Below are 21,393 nucleotides of genomic sequence, written 5' to 3'. Positions count from 1 at the left end.
GAAGTGATTCTAATAGGCAACTACAGTTGAAAGGCAGTCATTGATCTGTAATTTATGTTGCTACAGTAAGGCTCAAATCAGACAAATACACATATAATCTCAAAATTCTGAAGAAATCACTGGTAACAAACTAAGCTGACCCCATAAAACTACAATCACACATTAATCACACCATTCGCATCACAAAAGAAAAACAGATTTTGAATATATACAATTTATTTAATAAATTAATATCATTCAAAATACAGTGCCAGAACATTATGCAGTTGAACATGCTAGTAATGTTTGTCATGAAGCACCTGTGCTCATGTTAGATTGGCGGCGGCCCGCTACTGCTAGTGGTTCCTGGGATTAATGCCAGAGCAGCACTAGTTATCTGCTCTTCTGCACCGCTAGTGCAGAGAATTCCTGAACAGTTCACCTTTCTAATCCTACCCCCCCACACACAACAGGTTAAAAAAAACACACCCTGACAGCTAACAAATATCTATACACAATCACTCTACAGTAATGCTTATTAAATTAAGATGTAATGACCTGGTTAACCCACTCTAAATCTTTAAGATGGAGAAATACAACAGCAGCAGGTAGTATTATGCATGAGCCAATGTTAATGTAATACAGAAAGTGGAGGCATTTACTGATTAAAGCTCCACACAGACCCGCACAATGAGGGACTAGCAATTCTTATTGCAAGCCCAGCAACTTAAGTCCACACCTGGTAAATGACCAGCTGATTGGAAGACCTGTATTCTAGATAGACAAGTATAAGTTAGTGAAAAGAGAGTACATGCACCTAATAGTATATAGTTAGACTGATCCTGCAGTCATACTTTCCCTGTGCAATACCATAAAATGGAAGATCTTCCTCAACTATAGGATTTAGACAACATTTCTATGCCAACATGGACACTAGTGTTAAGTGCAGCTCACTTAACTACACTGAAAAAAACTATATTCCAGGACTTCAAAACAGAAGCACGGGAATGAAATACATTTAACCAAAATAACCTCAGCACATTTGTGATATACCACACTAGGAACAGGAAACTACTTTAATAAGTGAACTTTTGGAACTGTACATACACAGGGCTAACAATGTTAGATAATCCAGATTGTTATGCTCTCATGATACACATAAAAGTTTCTCAATTATTGGATAATCTATTTCATATTATGGAAGCATATCTTTAAGACTCACTGATATATATTATACTGATGCAAATATTAAGTAGGGCATAAAAATAAAATTTATCAAAGATAGATTTTTTTTTAATGTACTCATTCAGTCCTTCCATAGTCTCTCATTAAGCAAAGAAAATGACAAAGCAAACAGACGAAGCGTGCACTCCCTGAACTCCTGACTATACAGGCGGTAGCGCAACCATCTCTCCATCCATTTCAAACTCCTCTGTTCCATCCGGTGAAAAAAGGTAAGTTGGTGGTTTCCATGGAGATTCTTCAAGGCAAGACGGATACAGTTTCCCCACAGTGCATCGAAAATCTCTCCCTAGGTCCCAGAGTACACGTTCAGATATATGTTGCCGCAGAGACCACCGGTCAAGTTCTAGATCGTATTGGTAAGTGACGTATTTAGCTCTCTCATTTAAGTGGGTTTCTCGCATAAACACACACAGAGAATTTGAGATTACAACAGCTCTCACACAGGGATCTGAGTACCTCTTAGCAGGGATGTTGGCTGCCATTTTCCACTCATTTTTATTCACATCATAGACTTCCACAGTTACTGAAGACCCATCTACAGTGCCAGAGGGGAGTCTTATGCCAGAATTAGTAGCAATGTGCAACCCTCCGATATAGAAAATTTTATCACCAAAAGCTGCAGCTGAAGCAAAAGACCTGCTCGTCTGTCTCATGGCCATTTCCACCCATGAATCAGACCTTGGAAAATAACAATACATGAGGTTCAGGGTCATCACATAAATGCAGTCATGAACTACAACTGCTGCACTCCACTGCCAAGCACAAGGCAAAGGGCTTACCATTGTCCATTCATCCTTCTCAGTGTCGTATCTTTCTACAGTCCTCCGATTAAGTTCTCCACCCACACTATCTCCTCCGATTGCATAGATATAGCCTTCACAGCAAACCAAAGATGGCTTTACGCGGACAAAAAGCATTGGGGTCTTTGGAAACCAGGTATTTTGCTGTGCATCAAACCAATAAAAGCAATTCACAGTTCTAAAGGCAGTCTGAAGTTTGCTTGTTTTACTGTGATTTGTTTTTGTGTTTTTCAGAGGAACTTGACCACCTGCTATATAGATGTCATTATCAGGTGTTACAACGGTCCCAACCTTATGTAAATCAGCTGGTGGGCTGCATAGCTTATAAACTTTTTCTGCTTGGGGGCTGTAACAGACTGAAGAGTAAAGACTACAAGGATTTTCTGAAGATGCTTCAATGAAAATCATCATCTCCTCTTTAGTCATTCCAAGTCTTGGTTTGAAAAACTTGGGCATGGACTTATACAGACCTTGAACAACTACTGACTTATCATTGGGTGGCAGACCTTGAAACCAAGCTCTCTGTGTTACTTCTGAAAGTGCATCAATTCTGATTTGGCTAAGAACTGAAGACAAATACTGCGATCGTGATTCTGTGTTGTACTCCAGCCACAGCATAGCAGCTTCACGAACTGTCTCCTCCTTTTCTACGTTTAAATTGTCACTACTGAGAATGTCTATCAGTAGATCATGTGACAGCTGCATGAAAGCTTCCTGATGATACACAGCCGTGAACTTGTGCTCCACCATCCTTTTAGCACTTTGTTTTAATTCCTCACAGCTGAACAGATCAGCAAAACTCAACAATCGCACACAATTCTCTGCATTTATCTTTTTAATTAAATATTCTCGACAACGTTGTAACACATCTTCTACCTAAAAATGGGGGGAAAACAAGGCTGATAAAGGCAAGCTAGACATTTGCTATGAACACACAGGTATATTAATCAAATCCTTACACTGTAGTTTTATTTTTGGATACACTTTTGGGCTAAGAGATAGTGTCTTCCAGTAATAAAAAAAAACTAGAAGACTGTGCAGGGGCTTTCCTGGTGGCTCAGATGGTAAAGAATTCATCTGCAATGCAGGAGACCTGGGTTCGATCTCTTGGTTGGAGAAGGGAATGGCTACCCGCTCCAGTATTCTGGCCTGGAGAATTCCACGGACAAAGGCACCGGCAGGCTACAGTCCATGGGGTCACAAAGAGTCATATACGACTGAGGGACTTTCAAAATGTATTGTTTTGCATTTTTCTTCCTGTCTAGTGGCCTACTTAACTGCCCTATTTAGGAGTCAGTATAACATCAGACAGGCTCTTGGGGACTTCCCCAGTGTTTAAGACCCTGAGCTTCCACTGCAGGGGGTGCAGGTTCAATCCCTGGTCAGGGAACTAAAATCTCATATCCCACATGCTACACACAAACAAGACCCCCCAATAAATGACTCTTAAAAACCTAAACAGCCTAAAGGTAAGGAAATTCATGCATAAGTTAAATACTTTTAGGCTTTAAAAAATATGTAACTGAGAAAACCAAATAAGAACAATGTAAATCAGTACAGGAAATGATTATTGTTGAGAAGCGAGAATCTGGTTTTGTCAACGTGTATAAGATATTCATAAAAAAGCAGCAACACACAATGCCTAACAATAGTTACCTGCCTTTCTTACCTGGAGCACTAGGATAACCAATCAAAAGAAAACAGTGCAGTTATAAATAATCTACATTTAACAACCCATCTTAGCCACTCAAAGTTTCCTAGATTTGTTCTCTCAAGACAAAACATCTCAGTTGAGTTACAAGTGCTACCTACTATATTTATTCCAGATCACAGTGATTAACTAGAAACAGTTTGTGATAAGAAGTCAAGTTGTTTGGATTCAAAACTTGGATAGGCCAGTCAACATTTGTATAATATCAGACAAGTAGCTTTCTTCTCTAAGCCTCAGCTTTCTCCTGCATAAAACGGGGAAATCCTTTAAGTGATTATTTTAGGATTAAATGAGAACTGATATATAGCATCAGTACAGTATCTGGCATATAAAAACATTTCATGCAGTTAATAGTGAAAGCCATGTTGGCAGTCATAAAATGCCCCGTCCCAGACTTGCCAGGGCAACCTTAGTCCTGGAGGCAGAGTCTGGGTTTGCACTGGGTAAGCATATGCCTAAGGGTTTCATTAACATGATTAAAAAACAAAGGAAAGGTGTCACTATTTACAGTAACAGTGTTCTGAAACCCAAATTTCTTAAAATTCCTCAATTATTTAGCAATTCTAAAAATACCTGCTTTTAGTTCCTGGCTTTTAAAAATAAGTAATGAAATAATTTAAATTATAGAAGACAGTGCTTACAGCAGGCATTTCTCCCTTTTAGGTTTGGATTCAGGATATCAATGTCTTCCATTGTAAAGCACCAGGAAGCTACCATGGGCTTCAGTTTCCCCAGAATTACAGACACTGCACAACTGGGGGGCGGGGAGAAGAGTACATACTAAAAAGGAGGAAAGCTACTTAAACTGGTGCTCAACCAATGTCACTGACGTTTATTCAGCACGCATTTATCCAGTACCCACTAGGTATCATGAACTAAGCTACCAAAATTTAACCTTCAGTTTGATGATTCTCCCTTTGGAGAAACTTATTTCTGAAAATGCAAAGAATTATTCCAAATAGGAAAAGAAATCAGAAAAACGTATTTATTTAGCCACACCATACAGCATGTGCGATCTTAGTTTCCTGGCCAGGGATCAAACCTATGTCCCCTGCAGTGGAAGTGTGAATTCTTAACCAATGGGCCACCAGAAGTCCTGGAAAATATTTTTATATGCCTCTTAAAATTTAAAAGAAACACTGAAGGGTGAAAGTCCCTGTTGGTCCAGTGGTTAAGATTCTGCTTCCACTGCAGGGAGCATGGGTTCCAACCCTGGTTCAGGAACTAAGATTCCACAAGCCACATGGCATGGCCAAAAATAAAAATGTTGAAGGGGAAACAAAGAGTGAGAGACTGAAACAATTTATCATATGTAAATATATCATCACTTTTTCTTTTAGTTTAATTCTTAATAGCTCAGTGTGTTCTCATGCTATTACAAATATCTGTTTGATAACTTGTTAAGAATCTTGATATTTTCCATGAAAAGTAATACCATCAAAAATTAGCATATCTAAGCTTTTAGCCAAAACACCAAAGCATTTAAATTTAGTAACACTGTTAAAAACTTTTTACTTAAGATCTAAATTCTGTTGTATACTAGGCAAAATATGAAACTATTATGAAATTTTCACCTATCTTTTCAGTAAAGTTCCCATCATAAAACTAAGTTTACTAGATGATCAAATTCTATTGTTTTTCTTTTATACATTTTAAAAAGAAAAACTTTACATTCTAAAATCTGCGATAAAATTACATAGCTATAATACATCACTGATAAAACAATGCTTCTTAAGAAAAATAAACCACAGTTAACACATACAACTGAGAGAAAAAACTGCTTACCTGCAGGAAGCAAGCTGTTTCATAAAGCTGTTCTACAGTGCTGTCATTTATTGCCAAGTTACCCGTGTATGTATAGGTTATTATTATCTGTAAGGTGGCTGAATCCACATTCCTCAGATGTATGTGTGTCTGTTTGCTTTCACTCAGTCCACTCATGAACATGGCCCTACAGTAAGGGTGGGAGGGGGAAACAAAAGTAGAGCTAAAAACAAACACCAAAACTAGACCACAGAGAATGTTTATTTAGGGTATCTGCTGATGGACAACTTACAGGGAAAAACTTTTGAGGGAGGCAACAGAAAAGTATAATTCAGTGCCAAAGCTATACCAAACTTTTCTACTATGCCATTCTGAATGATAATATCAAAATTAATTTACTCCTTATATTCCACACAATGGAATTTAGCAACGAAAGAAACTCTTTAATACATACACAGACAAACCTTAAAATCATTATAGCCAGTGAAAGGCAGATACCAAAGACCACATACTATATGATTCCATTTATATGAAATATCCCCCCAAAGCAAATATACAGAGGCAGAAGGGAGAGTAGTAGTTACCTAGGGCCATGGGTAAAAAAGGTGAGTGTGCATAAAGTGACAGAAATATTTCAAATTAGATTGTAGAGATGGTTGTATAGCTCTTTAAATATACTGAAATACTTAACTGTATGTAAATTAGCTCTCAACAAAGCTGTTAAAATTTCAACTTACTCAAATGATTTCCTAAAAAATATGCAGGACAGTTTCCTAAAAAATTACATGCAGGAAAATATGCTGTAAAGGAAATTATGTTATGAAGAATACAAACTAAAATGTCCACATATAGGGAAGAGATGAAAAAAAATGCAAAGAGTATTACTGAACATATAGAAAAGCCTATAGTGATCTAAAGTGTGGTATCACAACAACTAGCCTGGGCACCTCAAGGACAAGATTAGAAACACTTTAAAGTGGATGAAGTAGTCAGTCAGGGTAGAATATAAGAACTTTTCTGGGGGGGAGACTGCTGAACCTAAGAGGTTCAGGCATTTAGATCACAGAAGGCTTAAATGAGACCCAAGAGGGAATTCCCTGGCGGTTCAGTGGTTAGGACCCAGTGCTTTCACTGCTTGGGCTTGGGTTCAATCCTGCATCGGGGGTAAGATCACGCAAGCCCAACAGCAGAGCCAAAATTTTTACTGAACTTCCTTGTAGATAATGAAGAATGCTGAAGGTTCTGAGCATGGATTCACTAGCATAATAAAACATTATAGAATGAATACTCTGTAATGGCAGATCTCAAAAGCCAAAGGCTGGAGGCCAGAAAACTGCTTTTTAGGCTACTGTAATAATCTATGTTAGAAGTAAGAACCATCTGACTGAGGATGGCAGAAATGGATACAAAAGCTTTTACAAAAAACCCAACAAGATCAGGTGCTTTTCTGAACATTGGCAATAAGAATAGGAAGTAGATTGTTGTTTTTTAGTTGCTAAGTTGTGTCTGACTCTTTGCGACCCTGTAGAATACAGCATGCCAGGCTCCTCTGTCCTCAACTATCTCCCAGAATTTGTTCCAATTCATGTTCATTGAGTGTGTGATGCTATCTAACCATCTTGTTCTTTGCTGCTCCTTTCTTAGATAGGAAAAGAATCAAAGCTAGCTCTTTATTTTCAAGTAAATGCCTGAAAAAATATACTGTTAACCACTGAGAGGAAAACTGTAAGATGGAGGAAAAAAGTTAATCTTGTAAAAAAAGCTGAGTTAAATTTTAGATATGTTTAACTGGAAGTGTGGGCAGCTAAGTCAAATAGAATAATACAATAACCAATTAAGTATTTAATATTACTGAAACTATGAAGGTCAGGCATTAATGCAATAGACTGTGAATTATCTACAAAATGTCATGTGTTAAAGCCAAGTTAAGTTACATGAGCGAGACTAAAAAACTAAAAAACCCACCCAGATTCCCAATGCCCAACCTGAGGTAGAGTTCTATTAGAAGAAAAAGTAAGAATGACAAAAGGTTGAGAAACATTCATCAGAGAAATAAGAACAAGCCAGTCAGTATAATGCTACTCTGGGCAAGGGAAGCAGGGTGTCAAAAACTAGAGCCTCAAGGGTAACAAATGCAGCAGAAGTAATTAGGAAAGCACTGGTGATTTCTGGTGTAGCTCACAAGGAGCAGCAAGAACAGCAGCTAACTTGAGGCAGTTAGGAAATGGAAAAGTGGCAGTTAGGGAATGGAAAAAGGGAATGAAAACATCAATCAGGGTATCTGAAAACTGCCTCCCAAAGAATACAGAATGGCCATAAATAAACCTCATCAAAGTAAAGGAGAACAGGAATTATTCTCAAAAAACATCCAAGATGTAACAAGAAAACGCTAAGAAAAGCACCTAAGACTACTGGTGGCACTTGTTTCACAAGTCACTTCTCTCACATGGGCGATAAGCAAAAGCAACCTGAAAGAGAATTACAAGAGAGCTGAGCAAAAATGGAAGATTTAGGGGTCATGTGCTTTTTCTCTGTTCCAATAGAAGGTAGTTAACTTTGGAAGAGGAAGTAGGTCAAGAGAACAGCTGACTATACAGATGACACTGAGACTGGTTATTCCAGGCTATAGTTTAAGGCACCAGAATAAATGGACTTCTGTGAAGGATCTATGCTTCCCAAAGACGAAAGACACTAGGGGAAGCTGAGCCAACTTGATCATAAAAATCTGAAACAGGCTTTTCAAAGAAAGAATAAATGCTGAATTGCATAATATTACAGCAGGCTGAATTACCATGGTGAGAGAGGTGCTGAGTAATTCTCAAGTAATCCCTTTCATTTGCCGTCTACTGTATATGTTACTAAGAAGTAGAAACTATTACTTCAGAGGTTCTTGGGATTTTAAAAGTTTTTTTTGATTCTTGGTGGAATGAAACTGGTAAACTGCAAAAGAATGTACCTAGTTCAAAGGACAAAATTTCTCATAGGAAATTTCTAATGGTTAAATTGATAGCGATATATGTAAGGATACTGAAATCTACAAAGTTGTAAGCAGAATCCAGCTGAAAAAACCTGGGAAAAGATCAAGTTATTATTGTGGGAATATATAATAACTATCTATCCCGTCCAGAGAAAAGATATATATAGGAGGAAAAATTAATATATGTGGTTTGGTCTTGTGGATTATGAAATTGGCCCAGACACAGGATTGTAAAGATGGATGGATTTAATCCCAAACATGGGCAGAACTATTCTTTCTACTGTTACTTCAAATCCCTATTATCTGATTTGCTTTAGGGAGAATATATTCTCTTAGAACACCAAAGATGCTAAAGAAGGGAACTAACTAGTGATAATAACAGCAGCCTTAAAGAGATTGTGTTGCTTTTTAAATTGTGATACTAATGAAATATTTAAACTTTTTATTTAGCCTTCCAGGAAGCCAATTCCAACCCAGTTAGTTAAAAGATAAAAGAATAACCTCATGGCTAGAGAATTTAGAGAACAGTGTGTTGTCTATACAATGAAAAATAAAGTTAACAAGGAAGAAAAAAGATAAGACACCTAACCCATAATTGCATGTGTTACCTTCCTGATAAAGATGACAATTAAGCAAAAAGAATTTCTGCACAGGTTTAAAAGTTACACAAGACAACTACTAGGATAATAACCACAGAAGAGTCTATGATTACAAATACCAATCTGGAAATCCACAAGTCATAAAGTTTCCAATAAAGAATAATCAATTTATAATTAACAGCCATTAAAAAGGGAGAACTAAAAAAAAAAAGGGAGAACTAATGGACCTAGGTTTGACTGAATCTGTAACTGAATTCCTGACACTATCTACTAAGCCAAAGGAGATGAAAAAACAAAAACAATCCTGACAATCACAATCATCTGGGAAGCTCTTAAAATACACAAATCCTGAAACTCTAACTCGGACCCACTGAGTTAGACCCAGAAGAATCATAACTTCTGGGTTTGAAATCCAAGAATCTCTATCTGTAGAAACACAAGAGGATTCTAAGGATCCTCTCTAGGTCTATTAGGTTTTCTAGAATCACTGTTTACAAATATGCTAAGTCTTCTATGATAAAAATAGTTTCAATGTCTGAAACTATGAAATATCCACAGTTAAACCTGAAAAAACGGCAGGCACAGCAAAGCAACTGACAAGGCAATCTGGGCCTAAGCTTCTGTAATCATCATGAGATGTGTTATACTGGGGAATGTGAAGTTTCTACACCTTCCTCTATGTTAGCTTTGGAAAGTTAAGATTATACCTGTCCTGTCTATAGCTGCCACTAAAAAGCAGCATAAAGTAAGTTTCACTAATGATAGCCACTTAAGCCAGCTAAGATTTGTTGTACGAATATACCAGTCCACATTTAACTCATCTTTATTCATTCTGTCCCTTTCAAATATTAAGTAAAGATTCAACCTAAGGTCAGTGACCAAACATAGGAATTTCTATGCCTTAATTCTATTCCTCCCATGAAATACATAACAAAGGAAAACCTACCTTAAAAAGATTAAAAGTTGTAAAAAGTCATAAAAATGTAGTTTTATTTATAATTATCAAACAATTAAATCAACTTCTAAATTCTGAGGCACAGAGAACATTATCAGTTATTAACTATTTCAATCTGGAAGAAGTCTGATAAGGCTAAAAAGATCACAAATGATCAAAGTAACCAACAGTGAGCAAAAAATTCATTTTTTCAAAGGAAATAAAAGTCCTTTAAAAATTAATAATAATAAAAAATAATTTTTAAAAAGTCCTTAACACATCTAAACACTACCAATTATCTTCTAGAAGTTATTATCAAGTATACAGTAACTCTTAAATTCATAACATTTTAAAATCTTATGAGTAAGTGAAAATTACACCATTCATTTTCCTTTCTCTTTCAATGAAAAAAACAGTACTGTATTCTGAACCTTCTTGCTTCCGCATCATTAAACTTAACCTTAATTTCAAATTTCTTGTATTTAATCTTTGTAAAACCTTCCCTTGCCTGTCCCTTATTTACACACACACAGGAGGTGACTGGCAAGCACTTTATCACCCAAATAGAAAATTTAGGCAAAACATTAAGACATCTAATTTTTTTAATTTTAAATAGTGTTTAAAAAAATTTCTATCAAAAGATTAAAACAAGCTAACATTCTGCACTTGAAATTACAAACTAACCAAGATTAAAAGTACTTACCTAAAATAAGAGCTACATGTTGCAAGAACCATCTTATGACAAGGGAATTCAGTGCCCTCAACAATTAACACTATGTCAGTAAACAACTGCTGTTCATAAAACAATTTTAACTGCTCCAACAAGGACACAGCATATTCAGTATTGATCTGCTTCTCCTCTTGAGTGGACATGACTGTATTCCATTAATATCTCCAGGAACAGATTAGAATAAAGTCAGTCTTACTGATGGAAGGTCAAGTGAATGCTTCAGAAATAAAAAAAGGAGAAACTCTGCTTGTTGATATCTGCAGCATTCAGAACCAAGACTGACACACTCACTAATGAATAGTATCTTGCTATAGGCTTAGAATCACTACTAGGTCATCCTGTGTTAATTAGGTTCTTCAGAGTTTTTCAACACAGTCTGCACACATCTTGCTCAAATTTGCAACTGTTGTTCATCTCAAAAGAGAGTAACACACGAGGTAGATTTTGTGGCAACATCCTATGTTTGGTGGATCCTCTGGAATAACTAAAAAAAAAAATATATATATCAGTCAGAGTATCTAGGCCAGTACATTTTTAGAATACAATGTTTAAGCAGACTTACATATGAGTTACATTTTTTTGAAGTTCAACTTTAGACATTACCATAAAAATAAAACATGAGAAAAGGAATACTTTAAAAGTTTATTACATTTGTAGTTTTAAGTTATCTTTTTGACTTCTATAAAAAATTTAAACATTTCAGAAAGTAAAGAACATATCAATATGCATACATTTATGAAGTTCTTTAAAAACAAAAACATACAGTATGACAAAATAGAGAAATATATTACTACATGAAGACTTCATATTATACAAATGTGCATGTTCTCAAAATGTGTAAATTTAAAATTTTCAGGAGATTCCAGTCCAGTTTTTAGACAATTCATCTGGAAGACTTCCCCAAAATTGCCAAGATATCTGAGTGAAAGGGAGGCAAGTCTTTCCTCATGACTTATCAAATATTAAAATATATTAACAGTTCTACAATAAAGGCAAGTAAATAAAACCCAAGTAAATATAATACACTCAAGTTAAAAGAAAAGGTATTAGATATGATAAAGAAGTCTTCAAAGTAGAAGACTGGTTATTCCAACAAATAACACTGGACACCCCCAGGAGGAAAAACAAAATCCAATACCATTCATCAAAGAAATTCCAGCTGCATTAAAGTTTAATTTTAAAATATTATTTGGAATTAAGTATTTATAACGTATGGCAGGAGAAGGCAATGGCACCCCATTCCAGTACTCTTGCCTGGAAAATCCCATGGACGGAGGAGCCTGGTAGGCTGCAGTCCATGGGGTCGTGAAGAGTCGGACACAGCTGAGCGACTTCACTTTCACTTTTCACTTTCATGCACTGGAGAAGGAAATGGCAACCCACTCCAGTATTCTTGCCTGGAGAATCCCAGGGACAGGGGAGCCTGGTGAGCAGCCATCTATGGGGTCGCACAGAGTCGGACATGACTGAAGTGACTTAGCAGCAGCAACGTATGGCAAATGAATTACAAATAAGGAAAAAGAATGTATAATATAGAGTACTAATAGTTAAAAAACCATCTCCTGTTTCCTAATTAGATGATTCTTAGTTCCATAATCAGAAAGTCAAGTGCTGTTGACATGAAAACTATAAAACTATTTGACCATCATTTGGAACTACTACAACTTTTTCTCACAAAAATATCATCCATCTCTCAAAGAGGTCACACTGTACTTCGGGCCAACCTATACTATTACATAAACTGCTAACCTGATGTAGACTGTCAAATTTCCAGCCAAGTGAAGTATAAGGAAGTAACTAAAACAGGTGCAAAGCCAGAGACTTGGGTCATTTAAGGTAATGACTTTGCTCTTCCAGATCTGAAAGTTACCCTATAAATCTAAGTTTACTGCATAACCTCTAAGGCTAATGATACCTAAAATCACTGGCTATTTTCATATATTAATAATGCAGCAAGGCCCAGTGTTAGCGAGGGTGTTAGAAATGAGCATTTTTACACAGGAGTGTAAGTTGATACATACCTCCAAGCCCTTAATCAAAACTCTTAGAGCCAGCTATGTTCTGGAATTTAGGATCTCTCAAATCTTATAAAGGTAATGTGGTACATATATCATGTACTACAAGCAGTCTGGGACAGAACTCCATAACTGAACATCCTATTTTCACTGAGGGAAATGTGAATAGTATGAAAAATAATACTATATAGAGTCTCATTACTTCAGATCAAATTTTACAAAAATTTTTTTAACTTGATATTAAGAGCTTTCTGAATATCAGAACTGCAAAGGAAGTATTATAGAAGATGTAATATTTGGCACTGTAAATGCTTATTATCTCAATCTTTCAATTCTGCCTCTAAAAATTTATCTGACAAAAATGTATATATTGCTAGGCTAAAATTCCTAACCCCAGCTGTAGGACCGACCCCAAACTGTCCCCATCCATCTTTAAACCAGGTGACAGGAGCTGCTGGCCAGGGCCAGGATGGATTTAGATGACACACTACACTCCAGAATTCCTTGCAGGGTAGCTGTACAGGTTCACTCTGATTATTTCTCTAAGACTTCATACTCTCCGAACCTGATTTTTTTGCAGTTCCTTTTTTAAGCCCCATTTATGTATGTCTCCATTTTATTAGATTTTATTTCTTTTTATCATATTCATGATACTGTATTAAAACAATACTAGTCTGGTTTTAGAAAACTACACAGTGAGCCAACTTTATACAATCTTATTGTCACTGCTTTATACACCCCCTATTTCCATCCCTCCCTTTGAAATCTAGGGTACACTGTCTCCCTAACAATTTTTATTTAAGATATCTCAACATTAAAATAGGCAGCAAAAGTCATTCAGACATCATATAAATTAAATAATTTACACAGATCAGTATCTAGTACAATTCAAAATAAAATTAAGTGTTGCTTTTCTGGAAACATAAGAGTTCAAAATGTATTAACTGAAAATGTAAAAAATGGCAAAGTTTAAGATGGCCAACAAATAACCTTCAAAAAGCCCTTAAAATCAATATACTACACACTCTGAAACATTTCACAAAGTCTGAACTATCCTACTTAATAACCAAACATTGGACACATTTTACAAACTTCCCCTTAATTCCCAGGTATCAATGAAACTGTTTACTTAATTTTCGATCATAAATTAATGGCTACATAAATTTAACTCCAGAGATGTTTTTTGGGTATTTACTAAGTGCTGGTCATTGTACTGTAAGTACTCAGACTGAGAGCTGCCAACTGTGAGAGCTCCGACACCAAGTCATTTACTCTTACTACAGCCAAAACATGTCTATCATTTAAAAAGAGTGTCTTTATTCTGGACAAACTCAAATCTATAGGTAGGCAAAAGAGTAAAATCTAGCTGTCATGATCTTTCATTTCCAAACTTTTGATAGAGAAGTAATACAAGAAATTTTATCCTTTACCATAAGAACAACTGTAGCACAAGTAAAATGAGCAAAGGAGGCAGCTGGCATTTGTCCCCCTGTTAACAGTGGTTCACACACAGAGGAAAGAAACATTTACTGAAGACTTACTTAAACCTTCTAAATTTTGTTAACATATGCAATGATTACTTAATTAAAAAACTCAAACTTTCAAAAGGTATACTACTTTCTTTTCTCATCATAAAGACAAAATATTTTAGGATTTGTAAGCAGAGTCTTTGTCTCAAATGCTAAAGCTGCTGCAGTCTGAAAACAGCGAAGTCAACACATAAAGGAACGGACATGATTCAACAAATGTTCTCTACAAAAACGGACTACAGGATAAATGTACCAATCTCTGTTTTAGGCTGCTTCTTGATCAAATATTAAGAATTTTTTTAAAAGGTGGTAACAAAAATACACACTTCAAAGATATTTTCCCCAGAAGAATGTTTCCCCTTCAAGTCATAAAAACAAGGAAAAAGCACAAACCTTAAATCCTTGAAAGTTGAATTAAATATAATTCTTAATCTAACCTGTCTGTATTCCACCATTCAACTGAAATATTTTAACATCTCTTACCCAGTCACACAACCACTTTCCCTACTTACTACAGGCTCAGTCAACTTTTGAAACACTTTTTAAAAATCCAGTGAGTATCCTTTATTTAGGTTAGAAAAAAAGGACTTTTCTAATCTGCTGAAAGAAACCCACAATGAGAAAAAAAAAAACAAAAAACCTATTTTAGAGTCAAAAACACTTAAATTTCTTTCTTTTTTAAAAAAATCAACTACATCATTTCTGGAGAAGGAAATGGCAACCCACTCCAGTATTCTTGCCTGGAGAATCCCATGGACAGAGGAGTCTGGCAGGCTATAGTACCAAAGGTAGCACAGAGTCGGACACAACTGAAGGGACTTAGTAGGCACAACTTATTTATATATATTTGAAATACAGAAGATGTGTACAATTGGATGTAAAGACATCCAATGAACACGTGGATTCAGCAGATGAACTGATGGCCAAAGACTAGGAATCCACTATCAGTTGCCACATTTCCAGGTATCAGGCACCTTAAGATGAATAGAAAGGTCCTATAATTTAAAGGTAGTTGTCAGGACATATTTCACAGTGAGAAAAGCCAACTAGAAAAAGCATTAAACGGGAGTCATACAAACACAGGATAAGGACATTGAGAATCTAACAAAGTAAAATGTACTCTGGCATAAAAAGTATGCATATTCTTCTTTCTTTTTCTAAGTTCTTGGCTAAATTCAGTATTTTTGATCGATCTATTTGATACCAGTGGATAACAGCAATGAATAAGGTTAGAATGCTATATACAGGATGATATCCTTTCTTCTACCTTCACCAACTTTCTGCAAGTAAGTAGAGAACAAAGACCAACTTATGTTTTAATCTAAAAGCTTCCTATTAAGAGTAGAATTGCAACTGAGAGAAAAAAAAAAAGCAAAAACTTGGATTCTAACATTTTTTCTAGGCTACCCAAGTCTCCAAGGTTCTACTGAGTGAATTTTGCCACACAAGATAGTTTCAGAGCATTCTGTTATTAAATGGTCATCAGGATTAAATCAGTCAACAATCCACAGCAATACACACACTTCTACTTAAAAATCTGAAATACGTCTTACAGAAAGTTGTTTCAATACTTGTTTTCCTCCCTTGCATAATCAATGTGACTATAAATTTTGTAGGGGAAGCAAATGTATCTAACTTCACTTTGAAATCTAGTTTTCATTCCCACAAGTGTGTCATTTATAGTACCTTTCCACAGAATAGCTACAGAAACATACTGAAAGTGAAGTGAAGTCACTCTGTCGTGTCCGACTCTTTGCAACCCCTTAGACTGTAGCCTACCAGGCTCCTCTGTCCATGGGATTTTCCAGGCAATAGTCCTGGAGTGGACTGCCATTTCCTTCTCCAGGGGATCTTCCCAACCCAGGGCTCGAACCCAGGTCTCCCGCATTGTAGACGGATGCTTTACCGTCTGGGCCACCAAGGAAGTCCCAATAGAAACAGAAACAGATACAAAACAAGTTTTCCCAAAGTTATACAGACAAGATCTGGAGGATAAAGAATAAAGGATTGAATAACTACTGAATGTGAAAATGAGACTGATCAGCAATTAACCGAGCTATACGTGTGAAACCAGGAAGGATAAGAAGATAGGGTCGTTGTTCAGTCACTAAGTTGTGTCCTCCTCTTTTGAGACCCTATAGATTGTAGCCTGCCAGGTTCTTGTCCATGGGATTTCCCAGGCAAGAATACTGGAGTGGGCTGCCATTTCCTTTTCCAGGTGAAAAAACGGAGGAGGTTTCAAACAGCGACTGCACAAAAACTACACAGTAATGATGAAACAGTGATAAAGAGCAAGAGCAGTGGACTACAGGTCATCACCTGTATGCAGCACTTTCAAGTTGTATATTATTAACTTAGGTGATGCTCTAACTTCCAGTGCTACAAATGTCAATATAGAAGATCTAAACTTGCTAGAAAAAATCCAAGGCTATTCTAATGTCAAGTATTGCCAAAAAATTAGAGCATGGACTGTGGAGCCAAATTACTTGGGCTGAAATCCCAACTTTGCAACTTACTAGTTGTGTGACCTTTCATAAGTTATTTCCTTTCTGTGCTGTAGTATGCTCATCTGTAAAATGCGGGATAAAAACAGAATTCTCAACTGGATTAAGGATTAAATGAGCTCTATGGAGAGTCTGGAGCAGTGCCTGACACACAGAACTACTACTCTGTGCAAAAAAAATAATTTGTAATTATTTTACTTAACACACTCACTTACTGGTCAAGCTTTTTGTAGTACCTTTCCACCTTCTCAACCTTCATACCTACACAGGTCTGAGTCCTAATTACAAGGTTTCAACACTCAAACACAGTTCTCTTTTTGCCTTGGGTGAATACCATTTTAGAGTAAAAAATTTTTTTCAAAGATTTTAGGGAGTATTTTTGATGGTACAAATCGTGAAACATACCAGTACAACAAAGACTAACCTCGAGAAGGCTGATGCCTGTGCAAAAAAACTAAGTGATAGCCAGGAAGGCACCAGTCATAGAACAAGCCTTTCTTCATTTCAGTGAAAACACAGATTTCTGCTTCAGGGAGGACAATATATTGGTGCTAGAAAGAGTTTGCTCTCAAGTTGTCAAAACAACCCTGACAGTTGGGAATGTTTGGAAAACCACTTCATCTTCAAATTGATTGTCAACTACTACACAAACAGAATTTTCTGGAATTGTGACAAACATCAATTAAAAAACAAACACCCTGACTTTTAAAGAATGTATGAGTTTGAGACATTTCCGTACAGCCTCCTCTACTCTAATAAAGTTCAGAACCTAGGTCTACTCCTTCTTGACCCCTTTTCCAACGAGTGTGAAAAGACTACCTGACTCCATCAAGTTAATTATGCTCAGTATCCCAAGTAAATTCAGGTCACAAGAATAGGCTTCTGTTCTACATTATGATCAGTAAGGTATCTCACTTTAAAAAAATTAAACAACATAAAGGAAACACCATTTGTGATAGAATAATTATGACTGTAGTCTGTCCTTTTATTTTGGTTATCACTTTTTTTTTTCCCCTCAGCTCTGCAGAGTTAAGAAAGCTGAAGAAATATCAAGTAAAACTGACCTTAACTTTTTCAATAGGATTTCATTTTTCACCAAATCAGTGATTGTTTTCAATCACAATAACAAAACTATTTCCCAAATATTAAATATATTCATGAGGTCATTAAGGGCACAATCACTTAACAACAATTATGGCTACTTAAGTTTATCAGTTCCTTAAAAAAAATAAAAAGAAGGGTAAACTGAGGAATACCTAGAATCCCCTGCCAACCATGGAACCTATTTACACGTTACCACTTGTCAGTAAGTATGGGAGGGAGTGGAGCTGAGGGGAAAAAAAAAGGGAAGAATTGAAAAAGTATCTCATTAAATGATAACATTTTCTCCGAGTCTCCTACTATAATCCCTCCTTCCCACACAGAAGAATCTAGGTGCTGAAAAATCCTGGCAAGTGAACAGGGAGTAAGCTTCACATATTTAAAAAGTTACTTGAAAACAACCTATCATTTTTAATACCCTGAGTAATTTGAACATAAACTGCTCTATTCAATCTACAAAACTGAAAATGATTAAGACTAAGATATAATGAAGGACTTTGGTATTTTCATTCATATTTTTTATGACATCAGGACCAATCCTTTTTCCTGCTCTTAGAAATACGAGCAAGAAGAAAAACAACTCTTTTCTAAGTAAATGAGTAAAATCTTTGGGAAAACCAAATAATCTTTTGCCTTTTAAGACTGCATTCAAATTTCTATAAATTTACCATTCACTTTAAACACATTCAGTGTTCAATGTTTGGATGTTATGAAATAGCTAATTATTTCCATTAACTAGGAGAAAGAAAATTTGTGGAGGAGCGTGGACTGAAGTACTGACACCTCTATTCCCAACCACCTCCTTAAGCGCCATGTGAATAACCAAAGCTAGCTGATTCTGCGGTAATGCTTAGGAGAGCAAAAAGGAGAGAAGAGTTATAGCGCTTAAAACTCTTCCGACAAAGAGCTGTCTGTAGAGAAAAAAGAACCATGCAGAAAAGCATGAACTATAAACCAAGCTCAACAGGAATGCCACAGCCCTGGTACTGTTTACTGAGGACAACAACCTCTTGAGAATTTCAGGGCCCAATCTAAAGGGGCTTCAATAAGCACTAGACCAACAAAAGATCAAAGTAAAGCAGTAATCTTAATATTAGCAAAATTCCACATCATCAAGGATGGAAAACAACTGACTGGTTAGACTTTTCAATTTACTTTCGGTCAGAAAAAGTCCTTCTTAGAAAAAAAAAAAAAATCCTAACCTAAGGTTAACTACAGTAAGCCACTCACAATTTCGAGATTTGAAGTTCATACGACTCAAAAACTCAGGCAAAAATTCACAACACAGCGGGAAGCAAAACCAACCAACCCACCCACCTTACTTTAAAATAGAGAACCACTGTTAATTCCACTTTGTTGATTAGTGGTCTCAATAGAAAAGATAAAAAGTAACTGTAGTCAGAGTACACTGCTGATAGGGTTGTTTCTAAATGCCTGAATGCTAAGTGAGCCAGACGTACAGATTCATGTTATCAACAACACGTGACGTCCTGTACCCTACGTTTTTACAACGCTGATACTTTAGCTAGATATTTCACAGAAACAAACCCTTTCACAGGTAATTTTACATTTTCGATTCTTTTTCTATTTTCATTTTGACGGGGTCATCCGTGGCATCGAACAACTCTAGAGATTTCTGAGTGGTATACTATTCTCCCTTTGAAGTAGTAGAAAGTGAGCTTTGATTAATAAACCAGGGGAAATAAAAGAGCCGTTAACTCAAAATAACCGCTCTACATCGGGAGAGTCTACTCCACGGCTTCTCAATTCACAGGGAGAGAAAGGTGGTCGAGTTCAAATAACTTAAGAGATTTCAGTCTAAAGTAAATACGTACACAATTTTCCGTTTCAAAGGGCAGCTTCTGCTTTCTTTTTAAAATCATCAGTAGACCCACAATGGGACCTCTGTTAATCTAGACATCTCTTGGTTACTTAAGAAGTACCGGACAAGGAAAAAACGCAGGGCTTGCCCTCCTACTGCCTACCGTCTCGCGAACACGTCGCGAGTAGTCAAGGGAAACAGCTTGATTTTGGCAACGCGGGCTCCAGCCGGGGCCAGGGCGCCGCCCGGGAGACCCGCGGCCGGAAACGCCCCCGCGAGCGACTCGCTCAGCCGCCCCTGCCCCAAGCACCGGCCGGACGCCGGGCCGCAGCGGGGCCGCCGCCGGGTGTGGACAGAGGCGCCGGCCGCCCGCGCCCATCCCCCGCCCGCGGCGGAAACGTCTCCGGTTTGAAAGATGCCGCCACAGCCGCCCCCTGCCCGCCGAGCCACAAAGGGCCGAACCCCCTCCAGCCGCGGCCCTCCTTCCCTAGCTCTCCACAGGTCGCCCCCGGGTCCCCCGCCCGGAGCTGGAGACGCCTGCTCACCCGAGTCCCTCAGTCCTGAGGGTTGGGATCCAGTGCGGCCGGCGGCCCCGAAGACGCAGGGCCCCAGGAGCGCGGCGGCGGGGGCGTGGCCCTCCCGCGGCGGCTAGGGCCGGGGTCTCGCCTCCGCCTCCCTAAGAGGAAGGCTGGCGCCGCCGCCTCCCCTTCCTTCCGGTTTCCCCTCGCGCCCTCCTTCGGCCGCTCAGTCCTGAGCGGAAAACTGCGTCCTCTTCGGGCGCCGCCGCACGCTCCTCTGGGCCCGACCACCGCCAGACTCCTCCCCCGGGAGCCGCGCCGCCCGCCCTCGCCGCCTCGTCAGCCCCAGCGAGACGCCTGGCTTGCCGCTCCCACCCCGCCCCTGCGGCGCGCTCTCGCCCTCTTGGCGGGCCCCTTTCGAGACCCGGGGACGCGCGGACAGCGGACCGTGGGCCAGCCTTCTCCAGGTTTCTTTTCCCGCCGCGCGCGCCCAGGCGCGCGCCTAGCACCACAAACGTAGGTTTCGCAGTTTCCCGGGTTCTTGGGACCACCCCCCCAACCCCGCCCGCCCTTACCCTCGCTTCCCCCGCCCTTTTCCTTTGCTAGATCCCACCGGAAAGCCAAAACAATTGGGTCCGCGCAGGCGCGTGGAGGAAGCGGAAAGAGCAGGAAGGGCGGGGAAGGCGCGAGGTGACGGGGAAACGCTTTTGAAGGGGTTTCCCTGGGAAGGTCAGCGGAGAGTCCGTGGAGGGCGCGTGCGCGGCGGAGGGGTCGCTCTCCGAGGAGCGCGGGTGTGGGGCGCCAGGGGGTGCGGATAAGGGAGGCTTCAGGCCTAGCCTGGTGAAAAGAGCACAGAGAAACTCAGTGCTGGGAAATGCGGACAGCCAAGCACCAAGTTCTATGCCGTAGACTGATTTTTTCCCCCTCTCGAAATACAGAAATTTGCAGGCTGAGTCCCGGAGTGGGAACAAGGTGGACTAGACAACGCCAGACCAGGGAAGAAAGACGCTGGGAGGCTGAGTGGGCTTGGTCTCCTCGGCCCCTTCTCTCCAAAACACGCTCTCCGCTTACCAGAGCACATTCGGTTTTCCACTGCTCATCAAGAGAGACTTCATGTCCTGGTCTCAAGGCCAAGAGAAAACTCAAAGCAGCACCTGAAAGAGCT

The 21,393-nt window shown here is 38.6% G+C and overlaps 1 protein-coding gene across 1 annotated transcript; it reads right to left on the bottom strand.

Moving 5' to 3' along the window:
- Positions 1–262: 262 nt before the first annotated feature.
- Positions 263–20,330, bottom strand: KBTBD2 (kelch repeat and BTB domain containing 2). The gene is made up of 4 exons (XM_068972748.1): positions 20,256–20,330; positions 10,713–11,223; positions 5,521–5,686; positions 263–2,900 (listed from the first exon to the last, which is right to left on the bottom strand). Exons 2-4 carry the CDS (start codon positions 10,880–10,882, stop codon positions 1,365–1,367), a joined length of 1,872 nt encoding a protein of 623 aa, XP_068828849.1. The 5' UTR covers positions 10,883–11,223; positions 20,256–20,330; the 3' UTR covers positions 263–1,364.
- Positions 20,331–21,393: the final 1,063 nt, after the last annotated feature.

The sequence above is a fragment of the Capricornis sumatraensis genome, chromosome 5 (assembly GCF_032405125.1).
Source record: "Capricornis sumatraensis isolate serow.1 chromosome 5, serow.2, whole genome shotgun sequence".
In the NCBI taxonomy this organism is placed as follows: domain Eukaryota; kingdom Metazoa; phylum Chordata; class Mammalia; order Artiodactyla; family Bovidae; genus Capricornis; species Capricornis sumatraensis.
This window is presented reverse-complemented; position numbering and strand designations above follow the sequence as displayed.